The sequence below is a fragment of the Dendropsophus ebraccatus genome, chromosome 5, assembly GCF_027789765.1.
Source record: "Dendropsophus ebraccatus isolate aDenEbr1 chromosome 5, aDenEbr1.pat, whole genome shotgun sequence".
NCBI lineage: Eukaryota > Metazoa > Chordata > Amphibia > Anura > Hylidae > Dendropsophus > Dendropsophus ebraccatus.
Window position 1 is genome coordinate 33177154 of NC_091458.1, and position 23942 is coordinate 33201095.

General features: G+C 41.1%; 1 protein-coding gene across 2 annotated transcripts in view; it reads right to left on the minus strand.

Annotated features, from left to right (window-relative positions):
• MICU2 (mitochondrial calcium uptake 2) overlaps positions 1 to 23942 on the minus strand; it is a 175728-nt gene that overhangs the window by 56970 nt on the left and 94816 nt on the right. For both annotated transcript variants that reach the window (XM_069969829.1, XM_069969828.1), the window contains exon 2: positions 23788 to 23932. In XM_069969829.1, the coding sequence (XP_069825930.1) occupies positions 23788 to 23932 (145 nt within the window). The remainder of the gene's footprint in view (positions 1 to 23787; positions 23933 to 23942) is intronic.

The following is a 23942-nucleotide window of genomic DNA, read 5'->3' on the forward strand; positions in this document are numbered from 1 at the left end:
CAATCCATTCATGGAATAAAACCCAAAGAGATCTACCTGATGGCACGTTCGCTTTAAAGTGTCACTGTCGTGAATTTTTTTTTGCAGAAATCAATAGTCCAGGCGATTTTAAGAAACTTTGTAATTGGGTTTATTATCAGAAAAATGCATTTTTATCATGAAAAAGCTGTTTGAAGCTCTCCCCCCTGTCTTCATTGTTCTCGTATGGAGAGAGCTAAACAAAAGACCAAAACAGGACAACAAAGAGTTAATCTACAAATCCCTCACGGGATATCTCCTGTGACAGTCACCAGTGACCTGTCTGAGCTCGGATTACAGCTGTCACCCAGCTCCGTGCCTGTAATCCTCTGTTATCTGCTTTCTGCTGCCGGCTAACTCCCTCCTTCCTCCTCCCCCCTCCCCTCTCCCTAGAGCAGACAGGGGACGTCTCCTGCAACAAGTCACAATTTTCAGATTTTTCAGAGTGGATGAAAAAGAGGAAGGAGGGGGGGGACCTGGGAAAAGGCTTTTTACATGCAGATAATGGCAGATTTGGCTAATAAACCCAATTACAAAGTTTCTTAAAATCGCCTGGACTATTGATTTCTGCACAAAAAAAAATACGACAGTCACTCTTTAAGCAGGTAATTTTAAAATGACACATAACTTTTAAACCTGCTTTATTTAGTTAAGGCCTTATGCACACGTTCAGTATTTTTTTCTGGTCCTGAAACAACCCGTGAGAAATTGCGGATTGGACATCCGTATTCCATCCGTATTTCCGTAATTCCATTTTTTTATTACTCATTGCTTTTCAATGCACTTCATCCGGAAATACGGATGCCAACATGTTACAATCCGTAAACAATCCGTAACCAATTGATTTCAATGAGAGGATCCGCAAAAAAAAAATGGGTCCGCACTAGGACATGTCCTTTTTTTTGTACGGATTGATTTTCATCCATTTCTGCTACTGATCGTGTGAATAGCCCAATAGACTTCAATGTGCACTAACTCTGATACGGAAATACGGATCTGTAAATCACGGAACGTGTGAATAAGGCCTAACTCTCAATGACCAACAATTTTTTTTTTTATATGAAGTGGCCGTAAAAAAAACTTTAGCGGTGAAACTTTCAGGTGGGAAAAAAAGGAAGGAATTTGGGAATTTTTCCCCCCTGTATCATACAGACTACTAGGTATTCAACCGTATAACACTCACTCTTCACAAAATAAGAATATCAGATCAATAAAAATCTACCTTGTGTTCATGGCCATAAAGCAACTTTAATGAATGTCCCTTAGCAGCAGATGTAAACTCCAGTGGTGAATATCGTGTACTGGGACATAGCTGCGTACACAGCTGCCCCTCCAGCGCTGACCAGGGATTACAGCATTCCATTGCAGCAATAACATTGCTGGTCAGAAGGCTTTCAGGCTGACATACATATCAACAACAGAGATATGCACATGAAATGCCATTACAACAAGAATGGCCATGTAATAGCCGGGGATGAATAAATGCATTCTGATGATGCCTTCCAGGCATTTTACCACATACTGTAGACCATCAGATTTGCTTTCAAAGAGTCCACCTGTGCTGGCTGGAGAGACTGAAAACAAGAGACTGACACAGTGTACTCAAGTTCATCATCAGAAAATCTTCATAGACACTACGTGAGCTTTTAAATGTAGGGAAATGTAGGTAACAATGATCTGTGATCTGGGGATTAACCTTCTATTTGGAAAGATTTACTAAGTGGAGAATAGTGTGAAATGATTATGAGTGCTTACGGGATTGACCCAAAATTGCCTCTTTTTTCCCAGAAGGGGTTGGCAGATATAGTTTCGGCAGGATATTTTGCATACTACCAAACTTATGTTGATGTTTGGGACTTGTTTACTGTTATTATGATGACGCTGACGCCCAGTGAGAACGCCGTACGTCCATGAGTGATACGCCATTAATCTTTGCCGATGGTCATGTATAGAGTCAGATAGTGTTCACATTGTATTAGACAGTTGAGAAAGGTGGACCACGCCGAAACTCGTCCTGTTTGTTACGCGCACCTCCGGATAGAATAAAGCCTAATTGCAATTTATGCTGAGTGAGTGTCGGGAGCTTCCTTTGCTGTAATCTTATGCTACGTTTACACGGAGCGATAATTCGCCCAATCGATCGTTTAACGATTTTGAAGCAACGATTTGGTTTTTAGAATGATCAGCGTTTAGACGAATAAGTCGTTAGAAAAATCGTAAGAAAAATCGTTATTGCGATCATTTTTAAGATCGCTTAAGCTCATCTTTTACATAGGGTAAATCTTTGAAAGACTGCTTACACGAAGCGATTTGTGAGTTTTTAGCGAACGATGAACGACGATTTGTGAACATGTTGAAAGATCAAAATGAACGATTTTACGCTCGTTGCTTGATCGTTTGCTGTGTTTACACAGAACGATTATCGCTCAAATGCGATCGTTATAGCGAAAATTCCAACGATAATCGTTCTGTGTAAACGCAGCATTAGTCTTCAGTCACAGATTCTGTTAAACATATATGTTGAAGTTTGGAAGGCCAAATATGCAGCCTGAACCTAGCCTAAGGGTCCTATAAGAGGGACCGACAGCAGCTCTATCACGCACAGCTATGCGGGGCTGGCGCCCGATGATTTCAGGTCAAGGCCTAAAGAAAGGATCATTGTTTCATTGGCTGATCGTTTTTTCTATTACACGGACCAATAATTGGCCGATTATCGCTCTGTGTAAAAGGGCCCTAAGGTAGCCACCGTGGAGTTTAATAATCCAAGTTTCAAAACATAGATTATCAACTATCGCACAATCATTCAAGATTAAATTGCCAGCACATCATTCAACTCCTTGTTTTATCTTCTCCTTCACTCACACTGGTCATAAGGCCTTAAAGGAGAAGTTCGGCCAAAAGTATTTTTTAATATGTTACTACTACTGGAAAGTTAGACAAATTTCTAATGTACATTAATTATAGGAAATGCACATATACTGCTATTTCCCTTATTTAGCAGATCAGGCAGGGATCAGATTCTGCAAAAAAAAAAAAAAAAAAAAAAAAGTGAAGTCATGAATCAGTTGTAATTCCAATGGACTGTCCAGCAGGTGGCGCACTATATATATAGAAGTCTATGGCACTGTATTGTGCCTGTAGAAGTGTATGTATGGATGTACACTTTGCTTTATTGATTGAATACATTTATGGAATACTTTGGGGAGCAAGTGTCCTTGCTCCCCAAAGTATTCCATAAATGTATTCAATGAATACATTTGGACGGCACCGAGCAGGGAGGGAGAGAGGTGCCTGTGCATCTAACTACCTCCCCCCTCCCTTCTTGCTCTGTGCTGTGGGACACATATACACTGTGCTACTCCCCCATCATCCGCTCATAGTATGAGCAGATGATGGGGGAGTAGTACCAGGGCCATCCCCATCACCAGTGAATGCCAGCAGGGCAGGCCGAAGCCACCAGGGACCACCCCGATTACTCGTAGTTCATGTAGCATGAAAGAGATGACAGTATATGTGCATATGTGGCCATATTTTTTAAGCGTTTTGTATAAAAAAAAAATTATGCAGAAACTAGAACCCAGCAAAATTATTATGCTAAAACAACCAATTTCACATCTACGTAACCCAACAGGTCAGATCTCCAAGAAATTCTGCCATCTGTAAGACAAGATGTGACCCCATTTCTAAGGATGTATAAAAGAATAAAATAGGAAATATTGTTGTATAAATCTATGTCAAATAATTTTTTGTATAGATGACCCCTGACACGATATGAGGACCCGGCTACCTGACACCCAATACAGTAGCCACAATACTTAATCACTTGTTGTGCAGAAGTAAAGCCTTCTGAAATGTATATGCAGGGTCCTTGTGCCAATGTCCTCCGTTCTTTAGATCAGTCATCTCTCTGAGGAAATTAGGAGAGCTTATGTACACTCTTGGGAAGACGCCAGGCCTGGCAGCGATCCATAGCAGACGGAGCTTTGCGTCACCGGCCAGCCATACCCATCTCACTGCCAGCAGGCAAACAGGAGCTATACCGCAGGATACCGCAGAGCAATACTGTCAGCTTAGAAACCACTTAGTACTCCTAGAACACTTCACACTGGAACACGCAATGTAAAGCCTCCAAGCCACATAACCCTCAGCACAGTCAGAATGCTATGCTCTCACAGTTTACTCTTAGGCTGCATACAGGGCATGTGGACGGTGCAGAGTAAACAGAAAAAGAAATTAAAAAAAATTAACCTAATATGTATATTACATTAAATTAATGGTTGTCCATGTAATAGACTGATGTGTCAGGTCCTCCAAAGTAAGAAATACTTTGTAGTAGCTGTCCTTAGCAGTTAACAGATTTACGACGGTCTATTAAAGGGAATTTCTCAGCTTCATATGGGGTACGGAGCCACAGACCCCAGCAGGTAGGACATAAGAAGATGACGAAGACGTGACTTTTGTTTTCTGTGACTGCTATTTCTAAACTCATAGCACTGTTGTTTTCTCATACAGCTTAACAGTCAGAGAGGCGGAGTCGAGCCACAAAAGCACACCTCTCTACCCAATAAGGAATGGGGGCAGAACAGTGATTGAAGCCCATTACAAAGTTTTAGAACTTTAGGATATGTTCACACAGTGAATTTTTTACATCTGCGGTTTTTAGTGATTAAAACCATGGCCGTTCTTGCCTTAAAATAATGCACTACTTTGCACTTTATGAGAACAGCCGCCGTTGTTCACAAACTGTATTGAACAATGGTCGTTGTTTCCCTACAACTGCACAAATAATTGACATATCAATTATTTGCGTCCGCTAATGTAGGAACAACGGTCTTGTTCCAGCTCTGTCCACAGAATATATGGCTATTTTGAAGGCCGTACACTGTATGGCCTTCAATGGTGTGCTGTGTCAAACAATGGCCGCCGTTTAGACGTAATGTGAACATAGCCTTATAACGTGTTTCAATCACTGTAAAAAAGTTATCAATGGAGTTGTCCTTTAACTATACGAAAAGCTAAATGCCTCCCACACAGTTTCACACATTAAAGGGGTAGTGCATTCTAAAGGATTTTTTTCACTAAATAACATACATTACAAAGGTATACAACATTGTTATGTGTGTTATTTAAGTGACTGGCTCCCTTCCCCATGTTTACACAATGACCCCCCCCCCCCCCCAAACGTGGACCCGGAAGTGTGATGCCTTATACTCACGGAATCGCTGTCGACTCCGGTCACCATCTTGGGACCGCTCCAGTCCTCCCTCATGCCAGCCCCCCTCCGGCGCGTCATCAGCTGCTCAGCCACAATTGGATGAGCATAACAGAGCAGCTGATGATGCGCTGGAGGGGAGCCGGCATGAGGGAGGGCAGGAGCAGTCAGGCCGACCTCCTGAAGATGACATGATCGTCCCAAGATGGCGTCCGGGGTCGACAGGGATTCCCTAAGTATAGTGCATCACACTTCCGGGTCCGCGGTTGGGGGTGGAAACATGGGGAGGGGGGCCATTCACTTAAATGACACACATTACAATGTTGTATAACTTTTGTAATGTGTGTTATTTAGTGAAAAAATCCTTTAGACAGCACTACCCCTTTAAATAAAATTAGATATGTATTTACATGGCTGGAAACCGGGACTGATCAATGATTGATATAAAAAAAAACATGTCAATTATTTTGGTGGTGGATATTGTAACATACGACGCAATAATCAGCATGGACATTTTTAATTGTATGTGAATGGTGTTGTGGAAACCCCAATCTCATTCATAGTATAAGAATGTTGTCAGATAGGACGTCCATTTTGGCACAGTACTGGTGTGGAAGTCTCACTGTTTTGTAATAGTTCGACTTTAAAATTAGAAAAAAAATTAAAAAAAAATGACTATAGCAAAAAAAAATATATTTATGAAAACACTGTTTAAAATCAATAAAACAACCTGAAGACTATGCCCTTGGTAACACAACCAAAAGAAGAGTACTAAAAATAAAGGCTACTATTGTTTAGTAGCTCTTATGGTAGAAAATAAATGTAATTCTATGAAAAATGCTGGTACACAAGAGATCGATTGCAGCCAAACAAGGAGGGCACTGGGGACATTACATGGAAAATGCTTTATTTGTGAGAGTGGAAATGTTGTTCTTACAGTGATGACACTGCAGGAAGGCTACATTAGATGTACAGCACGCAGGAAGCCTTGCTGGGCTCTCCTTACTGCCACAGCGCCTTTCATGTGCTGTGACCTTGTTCTGAGGACAGTGAATCTGCACGGATCAAAGTCACGATCTGACGTCTGCAGTTTCAGATTGGAAGATAGGTTTGATAAGGAGACATCTGATTTAATAAGACTGCAATGACCCTTCCGAGTTTACACAACTTCCAGTTACAACTACTCTACAGTCAAATGTTTGCAAATGAATAAAGTAAAGGTGCACATTCATCTATCCATCCATCCCCAAGACTAGAATTCTCTGTAAAGCAAAAATACTGTATAAAGACAAACATGGTGTTCTTTAAGACCTGCCAAATCTCTTTGCTTTTTCACGGGCCCCAGGTCAATGTCGATGTCTGTGTTAATGATGCCTTGACCTGAGTAGATGAGACTTGTTAGTAGTGATGTTCTTCCTAAAAACTCCAATGACATGACGTTGTTGGGAGGAAGTGTATTTGAAACTAGAAGATTAAAAAAAAAAAAAAAAAAAAAAAAGCTTTAAAAAGTTTCCCTGCATCTATTTTTTAAAGGAGAAGTCCAGCCATGTGAAAAATTTCAAACCGTAGGGACAAGGGGGCATACCAAACTATTCCAACTCACCTCTACAGCACTTGATCACCACTCCGGGACCCTTACCGGGCTCAGGGATCTTCTGCAGTGCTGACATCGCCACCCGGTTGATGCACTAAGTCAATTCTTTGGGAAGACGGCGGAATTCACCAGCAAATATCATTAGGTCCACGAGACGGGCGGAACTTCAAGTGGAGGCTGCGTGGCGGAATCTGACTGAAGTCTCTGCGTGTATTCCGTGTGCAAACACCCTTACATGGATATGTTTAAAGTGAGCTATCAGCCGATAAAGCTCACCGGCTGATCGCTGGCTCTTTTAGAAGTTGAGATACCCGATGTAGCAGACAGTCTCTCCGTCTAAGAGGATCTTAAAAGGGACAACTTGTGGCAGATATTCTTTCCTTGTAAGAGGGGCTCTGCTCCTTTGTAAGAAGTAGGAAGTGACGAGTAAAAAGTATTCTCTATTGAATGCTCTGCAGTGATCAGCAGATCACTGTGCAAAGACCTGGCTATAGCAAGAGTAACTAAGCATCTATGTCCGCCAACACTCAGCAGGTGGACGTACAACTGCTATACACGCTAAACTTCAGGTGTCGCCATACTTTGCAAATGTTATAAATCTTCACTATTATTTTTTGCTAACAGAATGGAAAACATTGGTAATTCTTACACTTCACACAATAAATATAATGGTGGATCAACCCGTTTAAAGTGTCAATGTCGTTATAACTTTCAACAGTAGATGTGATACAACGTAAGTTTGCAATTTACATTAATTTTTTTTTGACATGGAAAACACTGCACTTCCTGTGTTCTGACTTTTTTCCTAAAGAGGCTAAAAACAGGAAGTCCTGTGTATCCCAGGTCATCTGTGCTAACAGAGAAGGAGTGATGTGACTGATGGACACATTGAGCCGTGACTCTCTGTACTGTCCAGGACTTCATGAGTTAAGTTTTTTTTTTCAACCAGAACAAGTCTCCCTACAGGAGACTGGACCTGGATACAAGTAAGTATAACTTTGTTTTAAAGCATGATTTAAAAAATGAATGTAAATTGCTAACTTGCTTTATATCACATCTACTGTTGATTTAGATTTTGAAAGTTATACTGACAGTGACACTTTAAGTATTTAATACATACCAACAGCTAGTAACAAGCAAAAGTGGAAATGGATTTAACAGTCCAAAGTACGTCTCTTTACATATACTTATTAACATCCTCTTTCCAATGACATCTAAATTCCATAACACATGTACGGTATGTCAACTCCTTCTCCCATTCCAATATGAAGTATATCATCATATCTATTATGCATTAACCTTTACAACCATTTCATGGGTTGCAAACATCTTTTATGAGCCTGGTAAACACTAGTTTTGAATACTATGAAAAGCATCCCTGCAGATCAGCCCATTACCAGCAGGAGAATGGCCCCAGACTAAAAGGCTGCCTTGTGCTGCTGCAAGAGCGTGCAAGAAAGTCAGCCAAAAGTCCAGGCGGCTGGCAGGTCAATGCAACCAGATGCAACTCCTGGAAAAACACATTCCTGAGATTGCCTTACCAGATCAATAGCTACTAGAGAACACCCCAAGTACAATCCGTCAAGTTGTTTTTAAGGCTTCATAATATAAAAAATAGTGGGATTGCCTGCTACCATGAATTCCTAGACACTTAGATTTATGTGCTGGGAAACTATTTACTAATGTTCTTCTGATTAGGCTTAACCCATTACATTACAGGCTTCCAGTCCTGCTTTTATGTCCGCTAATGTAAACACTATGTACAGACAGAATGGCACTAGCAGTGTACAGCCTCGGAACAGGTGCTTCTACCCAATATATAGCTAATACTATATAGACTTGTAGTGCAGGGGTCCGGGGCTCGAAAATGGCCAAGAGAAACATCTGCGTGGAGTTTGTATGTTTTCCTTGTACTCACATGGATTCCCTCCAGGTACTCTGTATTTTTTCCACGAACACTCTAAGAACATATTTATAAATTACCTGGATTCCTGTGAGATGTGCAATGTAGCTTATAGTGCGGATGTATCTATAGACTAAATAGACTGTGGGACGGGGGTTTATAGATGCTGATGGGAAGATCTTTGAGCTCTGCTGCAGAAAATGTTGGCGCTAAAAAAGCAAGGAGAATTAAGGGAATACCTTTAGGACTAGACACCTGTTCCTATATGTGGAAAATACTAATATTTTGAATGACTTATAGTGTGTTGTTTTGTCTGTAGCACTAAAATAATCAATTCCGTCCATCAGAAATCTGGTCCATTGGTCAGGTCAGTCGTCATTCATGTTTTTTAAAAAAATTATGGTTACAATCAGTGGAAAACAGAATTACTTCTGTGAAAAAAAATAAATGTTTAGAAGCCAGCTTGGCATATTAGGTTCAATGTGGATAATATTATCCTACATGCATCATATGTCCCTAGAGGCAGAGATGTGGGAGACGCACCGGCAAAGAAGGATCAGCAGGATATAGTCCTAGATCCAAAACAGCATGGACTCTCAGGACAGGGACAGAATATTACCATTTGATAAAGCTGAGAGAGTGTGGCCTCATCTGGAGTATTTGGGCACCTCAACAATTCCACCATATAATGCTGATATAATAGATTTGTAATATTTGCACAGCCATCCAGCTCACATTGAGGCTTAATTACATGGCACGATCATGTCAGACTGTGCATCTAACCAGCATGGGCATAGCCAAAAAAAAGCAATATCAATCATTAATAGATAATAGCAATTATAATTTATACAGAATACAATTTCACTAACAAACACCGCCGCTATAGGTACAACATGCACGGAGACAATCATATTTTCAACGGACCTTTACAGATTCAGAAAAAAAAAAAAAAGTATAAAATTATCCTTTTTTCTTATAACACGAATTGTTTCCAGCACATTTTTCCACAAATATAATGATTTTTTTTTTAAATTCTTTGGCACAACTTGAAAGGCTTGGAACTGGGGTTGTCTGATGCCATTCTGTAGACTAGTCATGTTTCATAGTAAGAAATCTTCCACTGGAAGCACATCAAAATTGTGTTAACAATTACAGCTAAGCAATATGAATTGACTGGGTTAGTTTGATGAAAACTTGCACATACTTAAAATTATTTTTAGCTCGTTGATGCAGGACAGTCATTTTATCGTATTTAGGCTTTTTTCCCCCCCCCCCCTTACCCCTGAATAAGACAATTAATTTTGAAGCGGAGTTGGTCATTATGGCAACAATATACTGATTATCAATGGGGACCGTATCCAATGTTTTAATAGATTAAGAAAAAGGGGCTGCTGAAAAAATATTTTTCAAAGGTAAATCATGGAAAACACGGCACTTCCTGTTTTCTGACCTTTTTTCTAAAAAAAAAAAAAAGTCAGAAAACAGGAAGTTCAGTGTATCCCAGGCCATCTGAGTGCTCACAGAGAGAAGGCAGTCATGTGATTGACGGACACATTGAGCTCTGACTCTCTGTACAGGCCAGAATTCCTGTGTTTAGCCTTTTTTTTTTTTTTTTTTTCAGCCAGCACAAGTCACAAAATCTGCCTTCAGGAGACTGGCCCTGGATTTCTGGTAAGTACAGCTTTGTTTTACAGCATGATAACAAAAAATATAATGAATGTATATCGCAAACTTGCTTTATATCACATCTACTGTTGATTTAGATTTTGAAAGTTATAACAACAGGTACACTTTAAAGCGACTCTGTACCCACAATCTGACAACCCCACCCCCCCTCCCCTTTCGGCAGGTGATGCAGTGATCGTCCAAAAAAACAACTTTTAAACTTGCAGCGCATGCCAAACGGGAGTATCTTTGCCCTAACTTTGCACCACCCCTCCAGTCCCTCCTCCCTACCCTCTTTATCATTAGGAATCCTCCAGGCAGATTGCCTCCTATTCCCCAGAAAAAAAAAGAAACAATTGGCAGCAAATCTATGACATGGGTGGAGTGCAACCTGCAGTGTGAACAGAGTCATAGATGTGCTGCCAATTTTTTCTTTTTTTTTGTTGAATGTGGGGGGTGTGGCTACTTCCTGTTGGCTTGCACTCCACCCATGTCCCAAGGGTTCTATAAAGAGATCATTTGGCTCATATCTGCCCAGCTGTAGGCTTATTCAGCCCAGGAGAGGCCATAGCTACACTCTTTTTGATCAAATAGTTTGCTAAGATCCTCACTTTTTAATATCTACAGAGCAGGTGTTTACCGTGTGTACGCTGGGAGGAGAATATACGGTAAGCCACTGCACCTGTCGGTTGCTGTTGCACCTTCTGGGTTTTTTTGCCTTCTATTCCCCACCTGTGTCATCCCGGCACCTGGGCTGGATTGTTAAGCAATGCAATGTTCAGCATGTAGAAAATGTTCCAGTGGCATTCCTAATGATGAAGAGGGTGGGGAGGAGGGATGGAGGGGTGGTGCAAAGTTAGGACACAGATACTCCTGTTTGGCACGAGCTGCAAGTTTAAAAATTGTTTTTTTAGAATAACTGCATCACCTGCCGAACGGACCCCAAGACAGATCTTGGATTAAAAGCAGCTATCCGAAGGTACAAGAGGTTTGGGGGGGTCAGATTGTGGGTACAGAGTCGCTTTAAGGGGAATATTTATTCAGGGGAATAAAATGTTTTTTAGCTATTTCCAAAATGTAAATGAATAAAACTTACTGATGTACTAATGTACTGTAGTTCTAAACCGTACTGACCGCCCAATTTCAGATGCATTTCATGGCCCAACACTGTTTGCCAATGTTTGCCATTCTTATGAAATGGGCATACAAGAGCTTCCCCACTCTATCGGTGACATTAACTTTTTTTTTTTTTTTTTTTTTTTTTGGGGGGGGGGGGGGGGGGGGGTTGCTGTATGACTGATTATTAGCTAATCCGAGCTCCCTTCTGGCTGATGGAGAAGAGAACTGGCTTACCCAATGAACTAATCCAGACAGACTGCCCCCTTCATACACATCACCATTACAGAGAAAAGGGGGAAGCTTTCTGCCCGTGTCAGAACAAATGTGGAACTAAAAGGTGTCACTACATTAAGATGGGGTATGGAACCGGGGTACTGGAGTACTATTTAGAATAACTTTACAGTAAGCTTTGTCACCTTACATTTTAGGCAATAGCTATATATCACTCTAAGTCGCACAGACAATGGCTCTTTCAAGAATTAAGCCTTGTCCATAAATCATAGTAGGGCACATGAGAAAGGGGGATATCCCTTGCTTGGGACCACCTATTACCAAAGCAGGGAGTTGTAGAGAAATTATGTCATACAAGGCTGCCCTTTTTTTTTTTTTTACCTCCAATGTACAGGAGATGTATGGTTATAAAATGTAGGGACAGGCAACCCACTACCTAATCTAGAAGCTTCTAGACATAACTATTTGGTTGGGTACCACTTTCATAACCATATTACATTGTACTGCTCACTGCAACCTGGCAATGATGTCACACAAATCTAAGGAATACATTAATATCTATAAGAGAGATGGGAAATTATCCACCTGTTTTAAGCTTTGTACACTCGTTCGGAGGAAGAGTCGTGTCAGTATGGTAGCATTGACAGCCCGCAAACTGCTAAAAATATCCAACTCATCCCTTTTCTTGGAAGCCTGGTGACTAACCAGCACAGGGAAATGATGGTTCTTTCTAAAATTTCAAGTGAATGTTACTTTTAGCCTGAATCAGCTTTTCACTGGAAACTTGGGGACCTTTTCTGTCTATTAATCATACTAAAATAGAAGCGAAGAAGAATATCAGCTTTACCAGGCAATATGTCGGCTCTCCATGACATGAAAGCTGAAGATATGTGGGTATACCGTGTAAACACGTTCTTCTGGCTGATGCTGGTACCAGAGTTAGCTAGTGTGGGCGTCAACACCAAGCTGACTATCCGGTCTCTTCAGACACGTCTCTTTTAGTAAGTTAGGTAATTTTAATCTTTTTACACTACCCAATCAGTGCCAGAGTGTTTAATGGCACATCCAGTTGGCAAGAGGGTTGGTAACGCCCAGTTGTCAAATTAGTCAATAACACGGGGCTCTAAGAAATGAAAGATGGCAGATACTGGATGCAACGCAATTTCAGATAGATTTTACTACAATACAAAATATATAAGGTATGGAAACATAAGATACTCTGTATACCTCACAAGTAGGTGAAGACACTAAAGAATGGATTACACCCCTACAAATAAGTGATGCCTAGTCAGACGTCCCATCTAAATTGTGTGCTGGATCATGATATCTAGGAATATAAAAATAAATATACTTATACACTGATATGGTACGTATCCATAGCCATGTCAGGATTAGCAGCCTATTAAACATGCCCTGATGTTTTATCAATCACGTAGACATGACACCATAGTTTTTTATTTAACTTCTGGTTTTATGATGTATTATAAGGATGGATAAACGCAAGAACAGGAAATCACGCCAAAAAATGGTTAAATTCGATAATATAAAAGTATAATTTTAATATGTATTGTTCCCAAGAGCAATCAGATGAAACATATGGTGACACAGATCAGAGATGGAGCTGGAGGTTCAGACCTCGCACTAAGGACAATGCAGCCCTGGTTGTGCCTGGTACCAGTTTGAAGGAATGTTTGTATTAGGGGGAAGGGTGCAAACATCTCGAGCATTCCCACTCTTTGCACCCATTAACGTCACACGTTTAAAAGGAAAATCTCATAATCTTATCTGAAAAGCTGTTAAATTGAGTGAAGACTTAATTTGATACTGACCTTCTGTAAATATAAACAGGGTAACACGTTGCATTGACCAGGATATTTGGTAGCCAGCCCATCGCCAAAGCCAGAAAGAAATTAATAGACTTGGTCATGCAAACATATTGAGTGACGAAGCCTGCAATGCAAACACTTCATACAAACCGGGCAATTCCACTGTCAGACGTACAGAGACACTCGGAGAGGGGAGCGATCAATCAATCTGGCTTAAAAAAAGAGGAGGCTCATGCATCTGGACAACTCATACTGGACTCTATGACGCCGACACCAAGACTACCTACGCTAACCAAATAACAGCCCACGTCGCCATACCGGATAACTAGTATTATGTGGATTATATTACAGATATGAACCATGTAATAAAGCTTCTAAATCAGGATATTCATTTTAGAAGGTTCCACTAAGAATGACCCAAATGATAGCAGAAAAGAAATGTCTCTTTCATAGGTTGAAGCTACTGAATAAATAAGTGGAAGAAAATATAGTAATAGAGGTTATAGGAACATAAAGCTGATAAGAAAAAACACCCCACTTTTTTGGGAAAGAAAAAAATGCTAATGCATAGGGCATTTGTGAAAAAAATGCTAATGCATAGGGCATTTGTAAAAAAAAGTTTTGTTTTTTTTTGCTACCTATCCCTCAGTGATAGGATGAGCATCTAAAGGGGTTATCATTAGAATAAATTTTGATTGAATACAAGTACTGACTTATCTCTCCCTGTGCGGGCGGTGAGCCTGTACCGGCTGATGGACTGGCTGCTCAGCCAATCAGTGATGGGGTCCCGCCCCTGTAACTGACTGGCTGGGCCACCAGTCAATCGGCTAGGTCATGACACGTTAGCGCCAGAGATCCCGAAGCACGGCGGGGGCCCCGAGGCAGGTCCAGCTGATCACCGTGGGCACGGGGAGAGGTAGAGTAAATACAGCTTAATCCTTAAGGGGTCCTTAAAGTCCAGAGACACTTAAAAATACATAAAATATTTCTTTTTGCTAATAGATTGTTTCATGAAGTTATATTACTTTCTAATATGACTTTATTAAAAAAAAAGTATATATTATATATATTATACACACACACACATATATATTATTATTTTTTATTTCTGTATTTCTGGTGCCTGCAGTATTTCTGCCCTGCATTTCTCGATGTCCTGCTATGTTCTAGTGTGGCTGCACAGCGCCAAATAGAGCAGGACCGCACTGTGTACTATATATTGTTATATACAGTATTGGGGGAAGAGGCTGTCCTACATGATCACAGTGTCCCGCAGCCTCTGCAGAGGGAGCAGTGACTGCTGTCACCACTCGTTCTGCTTCTCAGTGACCAGTGATAGCAATTACCAATCACTGTGCAGAGGCTGGCAGACACCAGGATGGGGCAGCCTCTTACCCCTATATAATATAAATATATACACACAGTACATGGGGGACTGGCACCCTGCTCTGTTTAGCGCTGTGCAGTCGAGGCACCCACCTACACAGTGAACACGGCTGGAAGCAGCGATTGTGTCGTGGCCATGCTGGGTTACTCTAGCTCAGCTCCTATTGAAGTGACTACTTGATAGAAACCTAACCTAAATTAAGAAAACTAGACCCATACATCTCCCTCTTGTTCATGCACTTCCATGATTGGCTCAAAAACTTTGTGTGATTTTAGTCGTAAAAAAAAAATGTCTACTAGGCACGCTTCGCTTTACAATAATAGAAAATGATGCCTAGCTACCTGATGAAGGTCAGGAAAGTTTTTACGCAGGTAAATCAATGATCAACAGACTAGTCCTATGAAAATGCCTACATTTTCACATTCCATACTCTCCCATCAGGTAGCCAAATTACAAGGATAATCAAGACAACTGCAACAATAGAGATAGTCATTGGCTACTGACGTAACTCAGAGTGGCTACCACCTACCAGACCAATACACCACGACACAAAGTCTTCTGATTATTGCCTTCCATTGTGATTACTTTACTTGGACGTGTTATGAGGGAGGAAACAGTTTTTCCTCCATGAAAGGAGAATGAAGGTGATGTCTATCAGTTATGGCTGATCTGTTGGTCAGAGTAGAGAGCAGCTACAAAAAGCATCTCTTGTATGTTTATACAGACAACTCTTGGATTTGAATAAGGGCTGTGTAATTCTTCATTTGCCCTGTGGTGGCGCTGTAGGGAATATGAACAGTAACAACCAGGTTTCCACACCTATCGCAGCTAATTCCTGGGGCTCTTAGTAGGGGGACACCTTGCGATCAGCTTATTGCCGAAGATCCTTTCTAACAGGTAGGCCATACCAAATGCCCTCCATACAACTTTGAAATGTACCAAAAAGCCATAATATGGCACTTGAAGACTACTATGGAGGCTTACGCTGAACATTTCCTACTTCATATAAAGGTAAACAGTGCCATTTTTTATCAGACACTGAATTATTGATTTGTTTCCTTGGAGATCCTGCAAATTAGAGATAAACAAAGGGACCATAGATCCATAGTATAGAGCGCCAGGCAATCTGATCTGCTATAAGCATGAGACTTTAAAAAATATTGATGGTGGAGAGAAGATTGCATTTCATTTTGATAATTGGTTTGACTGAGAAAAATAATTAAAATAAATGGGTATTCTAACCTATGCTTCCCACACTCACTTGTGCTATCTGGGTGTCGGCCCCCACCATGCTGTCAACTTGTGTCTGTGTCACACAAGAACCTTCCTGCTCAGCCAGTTTTGAACCAAAGCAGAAAGTGGATCTAGCAGAAAGGAGAAGTGTCTTCCTTTATATCTCTCATTACTTTTCAATTCACTTCTAGCTTTGGTTCAAAGAACTACAAGAAAAAAAAATTGAGCATTTAGACAAAAATTCTGAGTATGACACCAAACTTAAAAGGTGATTTGAAAAAAAAAAATTATATATATATATATATATATATATATATATATATATATATATATATATACATACACACACACACACACACACACATATACACACACACGTGTAAATACTTCTATAAATATTGAAGCCTTCCTGTACTTGGTGTATTCTTTCCAGTCTGACACAGTGCCCTCTGCTGCCACCTCTGTCCATAACAGGAAGTGTCCAGAGCAGGAGAGATTTTCTATGGAAATTTGCTACTGCTCTGGACAGTTCCTGTCATGGACAGAGGTGGCAGCAGAGAACACTGTGTCAGACTGGAAAAAATACACCACCTCCTGCAGGACATACAGTACCTGATAAGTACTGGAAAGATTGAGATATAACACATTCACCCTGTTTGAATAAACCATTTGAATGGTTTCACACAGTGTGTTTTTTTTTCCGTTTAGCTTTTACTCGCAAAAAAGTCATTAAGAAATCTGTCAGCTACAAATCAAATTTCCAGGCTGCCTACACTGTTAGGTCAAGGAGACACTTGGTACCTTTCTTATATATCCGCTTGTGCTTCCAGAATGTCAAAAAATAGTTTTTATTCTTCAGTGCAAAGTATCAAAGGGGCGTTTCCAAGACCTTGAAGTAACGCCTCCTTGCTCCCCCATCCAATCCCGGCTTGACTGACTGTCAGCAAGAAGCAGAGCCCTGTTTCTAAATCTCACATCTGCACACAATATGTATGCACAGTGCAGGAATGATATCTGGAAACAGGGCTCGGCTTCTAGCTGACTGTCAATCTAGCAAGAGCAGGGATGAGAGGAGAAGAAAGTCGTTATTCCAGCTCTGACACTAAAGATGCTTGGGAGCGACTTACTGACACTCAGCACTGGAAAATAATAGCATTTGTCAATCTTATGGGTCACAGATGGATATAGGAAAAGTACCATGTATCTCTACCCTAACAGCATCAGCAGTTTGGAAGGTGAACTGCAGTCGACAAATACACTCTAAGACCAATGCTTTGGGGAGTAACACAGTCTTCTCTCTCTCCACAGACAAGCGGAAGAGCACTCATCCTTACAAGGGGACAATACTCTTCTAGATGATGATCCACTTATTCTGGTTTCCTTATTCTAAAACATCTGCCGTGCATCAGGACAACAGTAAAGATAGATATTCCTGATCCATAGGATTCTAGACCACTTAAATGTATCGCCTTAGAAGGATAGCCATAAAACCCATCAATACACACCCCATAAAGATAGCAGGTGGAACAAGTTCTTGTCAGGAACTGTGGTGTGTATCATCCCCATGCCAAAGCCCACTTATGCGATGTTCTAGGTTTGGCATGTGCTGTACTATAGATTGATACTACATGGCAGACGGCCAGGAGTGAAAGAAAAGCGAGACGGAATATTTGCAGAATAAATAATGTGATTTGAGATTTGCCTGATGGACTCTTCTCGTGTAATGGAAAAACACAATGTAATCTGTAGTAATATAGATGATACTGAACAAGAAATCCCAGCATTCGCAGCCAAGCACAAGTCTTAGGTGGTTTAGAGGGTCAATGAGTGCCAAACTGGTGGATTTGCGATACAGAGTCCACCACATGGGCATTTAGAATACTGAATGAAGGTTTGGCTATTCCGGTGATTATTGGGAACAGGTGCGTCTGCAATTCATTGCCTCCGAAAATGAAATGGACGTTTTTATTCCTTGAAGTGACTACTATATAACATCTGCTGGCGTAGAATACATGTCTGTCAAGGAACGAGAGGGAGACATTGTTAATCTCAGTAGTAAAATGCTCCCATTAAACCGATCACTGAGGTTTTCCACCCGTGCATTCCTGTGGCTCCTGGAGGTGACGGGGCAGTCAAGGGCAAAGCCACTACGTAGCATCACCTCTGCTCTTTTAGCCGGTCTCGCCATCTTTCATTATCATTACAGATCTTCAATGGACATGACACGTCCATTATTACAAAGCTTGGGGCTGTCTGGTTTAATGACTACCGTGGCTCTGCAGGAAATCGGAGTCATGGCTATAGTCACTAGAAGCCTGAAGCATGTGTTCAAAGAGTATTCACACCAAATAAAGTGATGGCCTAATGTGTTATATTGGTGGTGGTGGTGGTGGGGGGGGGGGTTGACTTTTGGTGCCTCTGCGATTCAGGGATTACTCATAAGTTTTATACAAGTGAATTGGGTAGCAGCAGTTTTTGCATGAACTAGGGGGCTGGGAACTAAATGAGCACTGTAGCCCATTTTTTCTCAAGAGCAGAATGATTAGGAGCCATATTATATACACACATATCTTAGCAATACTCCATCACCGAAACCAGAATATCCCAAGCTATCTCTGGCGCTTTCATAGACAATGAACTGAGCCACTGCCTTCCAATGGTAGATTCTCAAGATCATGAGGGGTCCCGGTGGTTGGAGCCCCTGTGATCGGATACTTATCTTGTGGACAAGGGATGAGTGGTACAGGCTGGAATAGCTCCCATTTTAAGTAGCACCCGTACCTCGCATGAAGCGTCTCATGGAGATTTTATTCTTCTCTGTTTAAAATTACATCCATTATTTCGTTGTTTGGCTGCCCGTCAGTGCAATGACGGCTGTTGGTACATTATTCTAGTTATTCTGTGTCTTTAATTGACAAGCCATTGAATTTAAAGGGGTACTCTGGGCTGGGGGCTTTTTTGCCTATGGCTGGGGAGGAGATGGATGAGGGTAATGATGTCCCCGTGCTGTGTCCCGGATCTTGTCGCTCTGGTTCGCGCTGCCTGGCTGCTTCGTGGTCTCTAACGCAGCCTTGAGACGTGACATTTCAAGTCCGCTCAGCCAGTCAGTGACACCAGGGAGGTAAGGGGACGTCACTGCCCTCATCCACCTCCTCCCTGGCCACAGGCAAAAAAAAGCCCCCCAGCCTGGAGTTCCCCTTTAATAGTAAAAATGGTGAAAGGACGGTGAAAAATAAAAATCTGTGGTAAACAGCTTAAAAATAACGTCCGGTGTTTGCAACAGACGTTTGAAAATAATATTCATGATCATTATTTTGATGTCTGCACAGTTAATGTCCATCATTGACTTCAATGCAATGCACTGAAGTCAATTATATTGCGGAAATAACGGACGTCTTTTTGAATAGAAAAGGCAGACTTTTTGTGACGTTGTGGGAACATAGCCATACATGCAATGTTTTCTTGAGAATACCTCAGCAAGACGACATCTGATAAAAAAAAAAAAAAAAAAACATAAGAAACTTCTGCATGCATGAAATTGTAGGCATACCAAGCGACGGTATGAGATTATCCACTGCTATGGGTGCAGTATTAAGATACCATCCAAGTGCATGAAACCTTATGCAAGAAGTTACATAGCATGTTTTTAAGACTTCCCTTTTTGCAATTTTACACCACACCAGAACTCCTTCTAAGAAATATATCTGAATACAAGGAAAATTATTTGAGCAAACCAGTCCAAAGTGCAATATCTTTGTCCTCACAAGATACATTGCGATGAAAAGCCCTGGGGGGGCCTTCCCTCTCTATTTGCTAAGTCAATACGGAGGGAATAGACCAGGGAGCCGATTATCAGTTCATGTAGCCGAACTGATAGGACTGTAAATATTTCCCCACATTATCACAGGGTAGTAAATAACTCCGCAGGTGTGATTCAGCTGACTGAGGCATCAGTATTCTCCTAATTTCGCTTTTTGTACAATCGGGCAGAAAAATCAGCAATAAAAGGGTTCGAAGTAGCTCGGTAATTTCACAAAGTTGAAACTAGTGCAAAGCAGGTTCAAGATCAATCAATAGGCAAGTGCCAGGGACACAGGTTTTATTGTCTCAAGTGTATTTGAAGTGTGGTCAAGTTTAATCCAGACATATAGGCTTATCTGTAGCGGCAGAAGTCAATTCATCAACAATTGCATAATGCTCGCAGGAGTGGTCGGGAATGCATTTCACAGAGGACTTGCTAGTATTAGCTGAACACTTCTGATGGCTCTGACATACTGTATAACACTTGGCTGCCGTCCAACTTAAACAAAGGCCTCACACAACCGATCAACAGATTGGGATATCATTTTGCTTCATACTGTGTCATCTTAGTTCCAACTTCAAGGGATTCCATCGTGAAAAATCATGTACCTTGAAATGTACTGTGGAGCAATAAAGTTCATTGTTACATTGTGGCGGAGCTGCCATTTTTTTCCCTTTCTTTTCCTTCTTCTGTCTTTGACCGTAATTATAGTGGAATTCCTTCCATCTTGCCTCTATCATAAGATTGTGTCTCTCTCAAGAAAGCATTAACAGAAAGGCGTTGTTTATTTCCTTCTCTCTGCAAGTGTTTGGGGCCATGAATAAACTCGGAAACTAGGCACTATTGGGATAATAGTACACTTGTTGGCTAATGTGACAATCTCTTAAGATTCTGCCCTATATAATTATATCCTTAAAGAAAGATGAACATTCAGAAGTTATCTGGCCTATATAATGCTTACACATAGTAAACACTTATTTCCCATTAAGCCTGTCCTGTTGGGTACACATATAGGACACTACACACCGTTCATGTTATTACCATTGTTTGTCCCCTGGATATTCTAGCTACGGATTGCCTTACTTTTTTGTTCCATAGCCAATAAAGTATCCAGAAAAACAACAGGAAAAAGTGATAGTCAGTACAGTGATAAGAACAAATATCCTGTTAACAATGGAATTATTCTACTGTATACTAAAGGCTCTATTACTCGGCCATACTTGGCTGATTACCAGTCATTCATTATTTGGTGTAATAGCGCACGTTAAAAGACCACAATTGGCCGACATCTTTCATGTCAACATGTTGAAATGGCCGATCATGACCGCAATGGCCTGCTGCATGTCACTCCATGTAATAGGGAAAGTAGCAGCAGACCGCTGCTGACTTCAATGGGCCACCCGGACGATCTAAGGATTGTCTGGGTAGCCCCTCCCACAGCTTCCCGCTTGCTGTCTGTGTGTGTATGTAATAACAGGTGCGGGGAATTAGGATTACGCAAGCGCTGACCTGGCAAATCATGATGTGTAATAGGGCCTAAAGAAGAGTAAAAAGTGTTTCTTCTCCATTTCCTTTACGTATATAGATAAAGACAAAAGTTTATTGGCTCCCTGACATCCAGCTCAGCCAATCAATGCGCTGTCCTGCCACAGCCACTAATTGGCTGAGGGGAACTTGCAGCGTGAAATCCGCTGCGATGCCGTACGTGTGAAGGCACCCTGAAGGTAGTTTATCTATGTTAGAACTATAGGGTTAAACACTTGAAGCCCAGCATTCCTGATATCAGCTCTCAGAGAATAGTTGGGAGTAGAGATAATCGAACAGGGCCGAGGTTCAGGTTCATACGAACCTGAACCATCGGCATTTAACTTCCGCTGCCTTCCCGTTCCATGGGGAAAGGTGGAGACAGCCGAAGTACAGCCTGGAAAACAGGGATACAGCCTAGGTAATAGGCTGTATCTCTGTTTTCCAGGCGGTACTCGGGCTGTCTTCACCTTCCCAACAGAACAGGAAGGCAGCAGGAGTCAAATGCCGATGGTTGGGGTTTGCACGAACCTGAACCTCGGCCCTGTTCGATCATCTCTAGTTGGGAGGCCCACATATGCTTTAAACAATTGGCCAACCAGTCCTGCCAGTGTCAGTGGGTAAGGCTGACTTTTGACTAAAATGTATGTGCACTTTAGGGGGCGAGATACCCTGTGCATATATTACTAACAGGGAACTATTCAAACTAAAGAAAGGAAAGTAAACCAAAGGCAGCCATCCTTGTTGAATACTTCTCACATAATTTCATGTGGGCGCAACCTGACCAAGGTTCTACATCAATAACCACTATGAAAGAAGCGGAGCGGCTTTAGTCTGTGGTGATGTAATCACTCCACACCCACCATATGGAAATATAATTAGGGGCCATGTCTGAATTTTAGCTATTATACATATATAATATCATGTGCAAATAAACCAAACATAATAAATGGCAGGCTGGAGCTTTGTTTTAGTCTTTTGTGAAACAACACCGATAACATAATCATTCAGTCTTGTTTTTGTTGTACTTGTCATGCGAAAAACATTTTGAGCACAATGCATGCGGAAAAAAAATAAAAATAAATCAAAAGTGTAAGGAATGTGATTGGGGAAATTCCTTAAATGAAAGCCAAGATTCTAACTTCATGAGGAGATTACGGGACAAACAACACATGGAAAATGATGTTTATATCACTAATAGGCTTTCAACATTGTTCTAAGCATTACAAAACGTCTCGCTCCGCAGGTGCTGTATACAGCACTATGACTGAGGCCCGTGAGAGCAAAGGATATAGATTAGGCACACAGGCTCTTTTGGGTCAATTTAAAATGTCCCATCAATTTCCCAAGTATAATTTTACCAAGTTAAATGTATTTTATCCAGACATAGCAAAAAGAATGTGTCGAAAAGTGTCGGAACACATTCAGACCCACACAAAAGTACAAAAAAGGTCATCGCTATTGGGCAAAAGCAAAATTATTTGAGTCGTCAAGTTGGAAGCAGAGGCTTTAGAACAGTTACAAAATAGATTTATAAATGCATTAGCTGTAAGTTTAAGGGGTTAACCAGGATTAGAGGGCTGCTTTCCTCCAGAAAAAGCACCATGGTTTCTATGTGGTTTTGCAACTCAGTTACATTGAAGCTAATGGAGCAACATTGTAATACCACACACAACCTAAGGACAGGGCTGGTGCATTTATTTTATTTAATTTTTTTGACATCCTTTTTAAAGGTAATTCAACATCAAGAGCAGACATTGTTGTGTTGATGCTTTATTCAGGATCCCCTATAAGACCTGTCCCATCTACTGTGTAGATGTAAAACTCAACAGGGTCTGGACTGCATGAACCCATGCTACCACTACACAGTAGACAGCGCAGGGTTTCTAACATCATTCCCTGTGTATAGTTGTCAGCACAGTGGCTCCCTGTACAGAGGGAAGGGGGGAAAAGATAAAAAAAAGAAAACCTCCCAAAGGCTTCATACTCACCCCCCTCAACTCTCTTCTTTTCTTTCTGCTTCTAATGATGTTTCATACCTACAAGAACTGCCCACTTAGCCCAGTGATACGCTGAGTGGGCAGGTCTTTCCCGCACAAATCATCAAAAGCAAAAAGAAGACAACATTTGTGGGGCATTGGGACAGGTGAGTATGCAGGCTTGGTTATTTTTTCTGTATAGGAAGGCACATAAAAAAAGTAAAAAATTTGCATAAAAAAAAAAACCATTAACGCTAAAAGATGTCTATTAGACATTAATATAATGGGACTTACGCTGCAAACTTTCAAACATTACAGAGAAGAGGAAGTCACGTGGGGTCATGTAATATTCTCCATCATACTCCAGCGAGGCAAAGTGCATAAAGCGCTGCTTGCGGAGGGACTGTTTTTCTTGAGTCTCATCAACAGTAACTTCACTCTGCAACAGA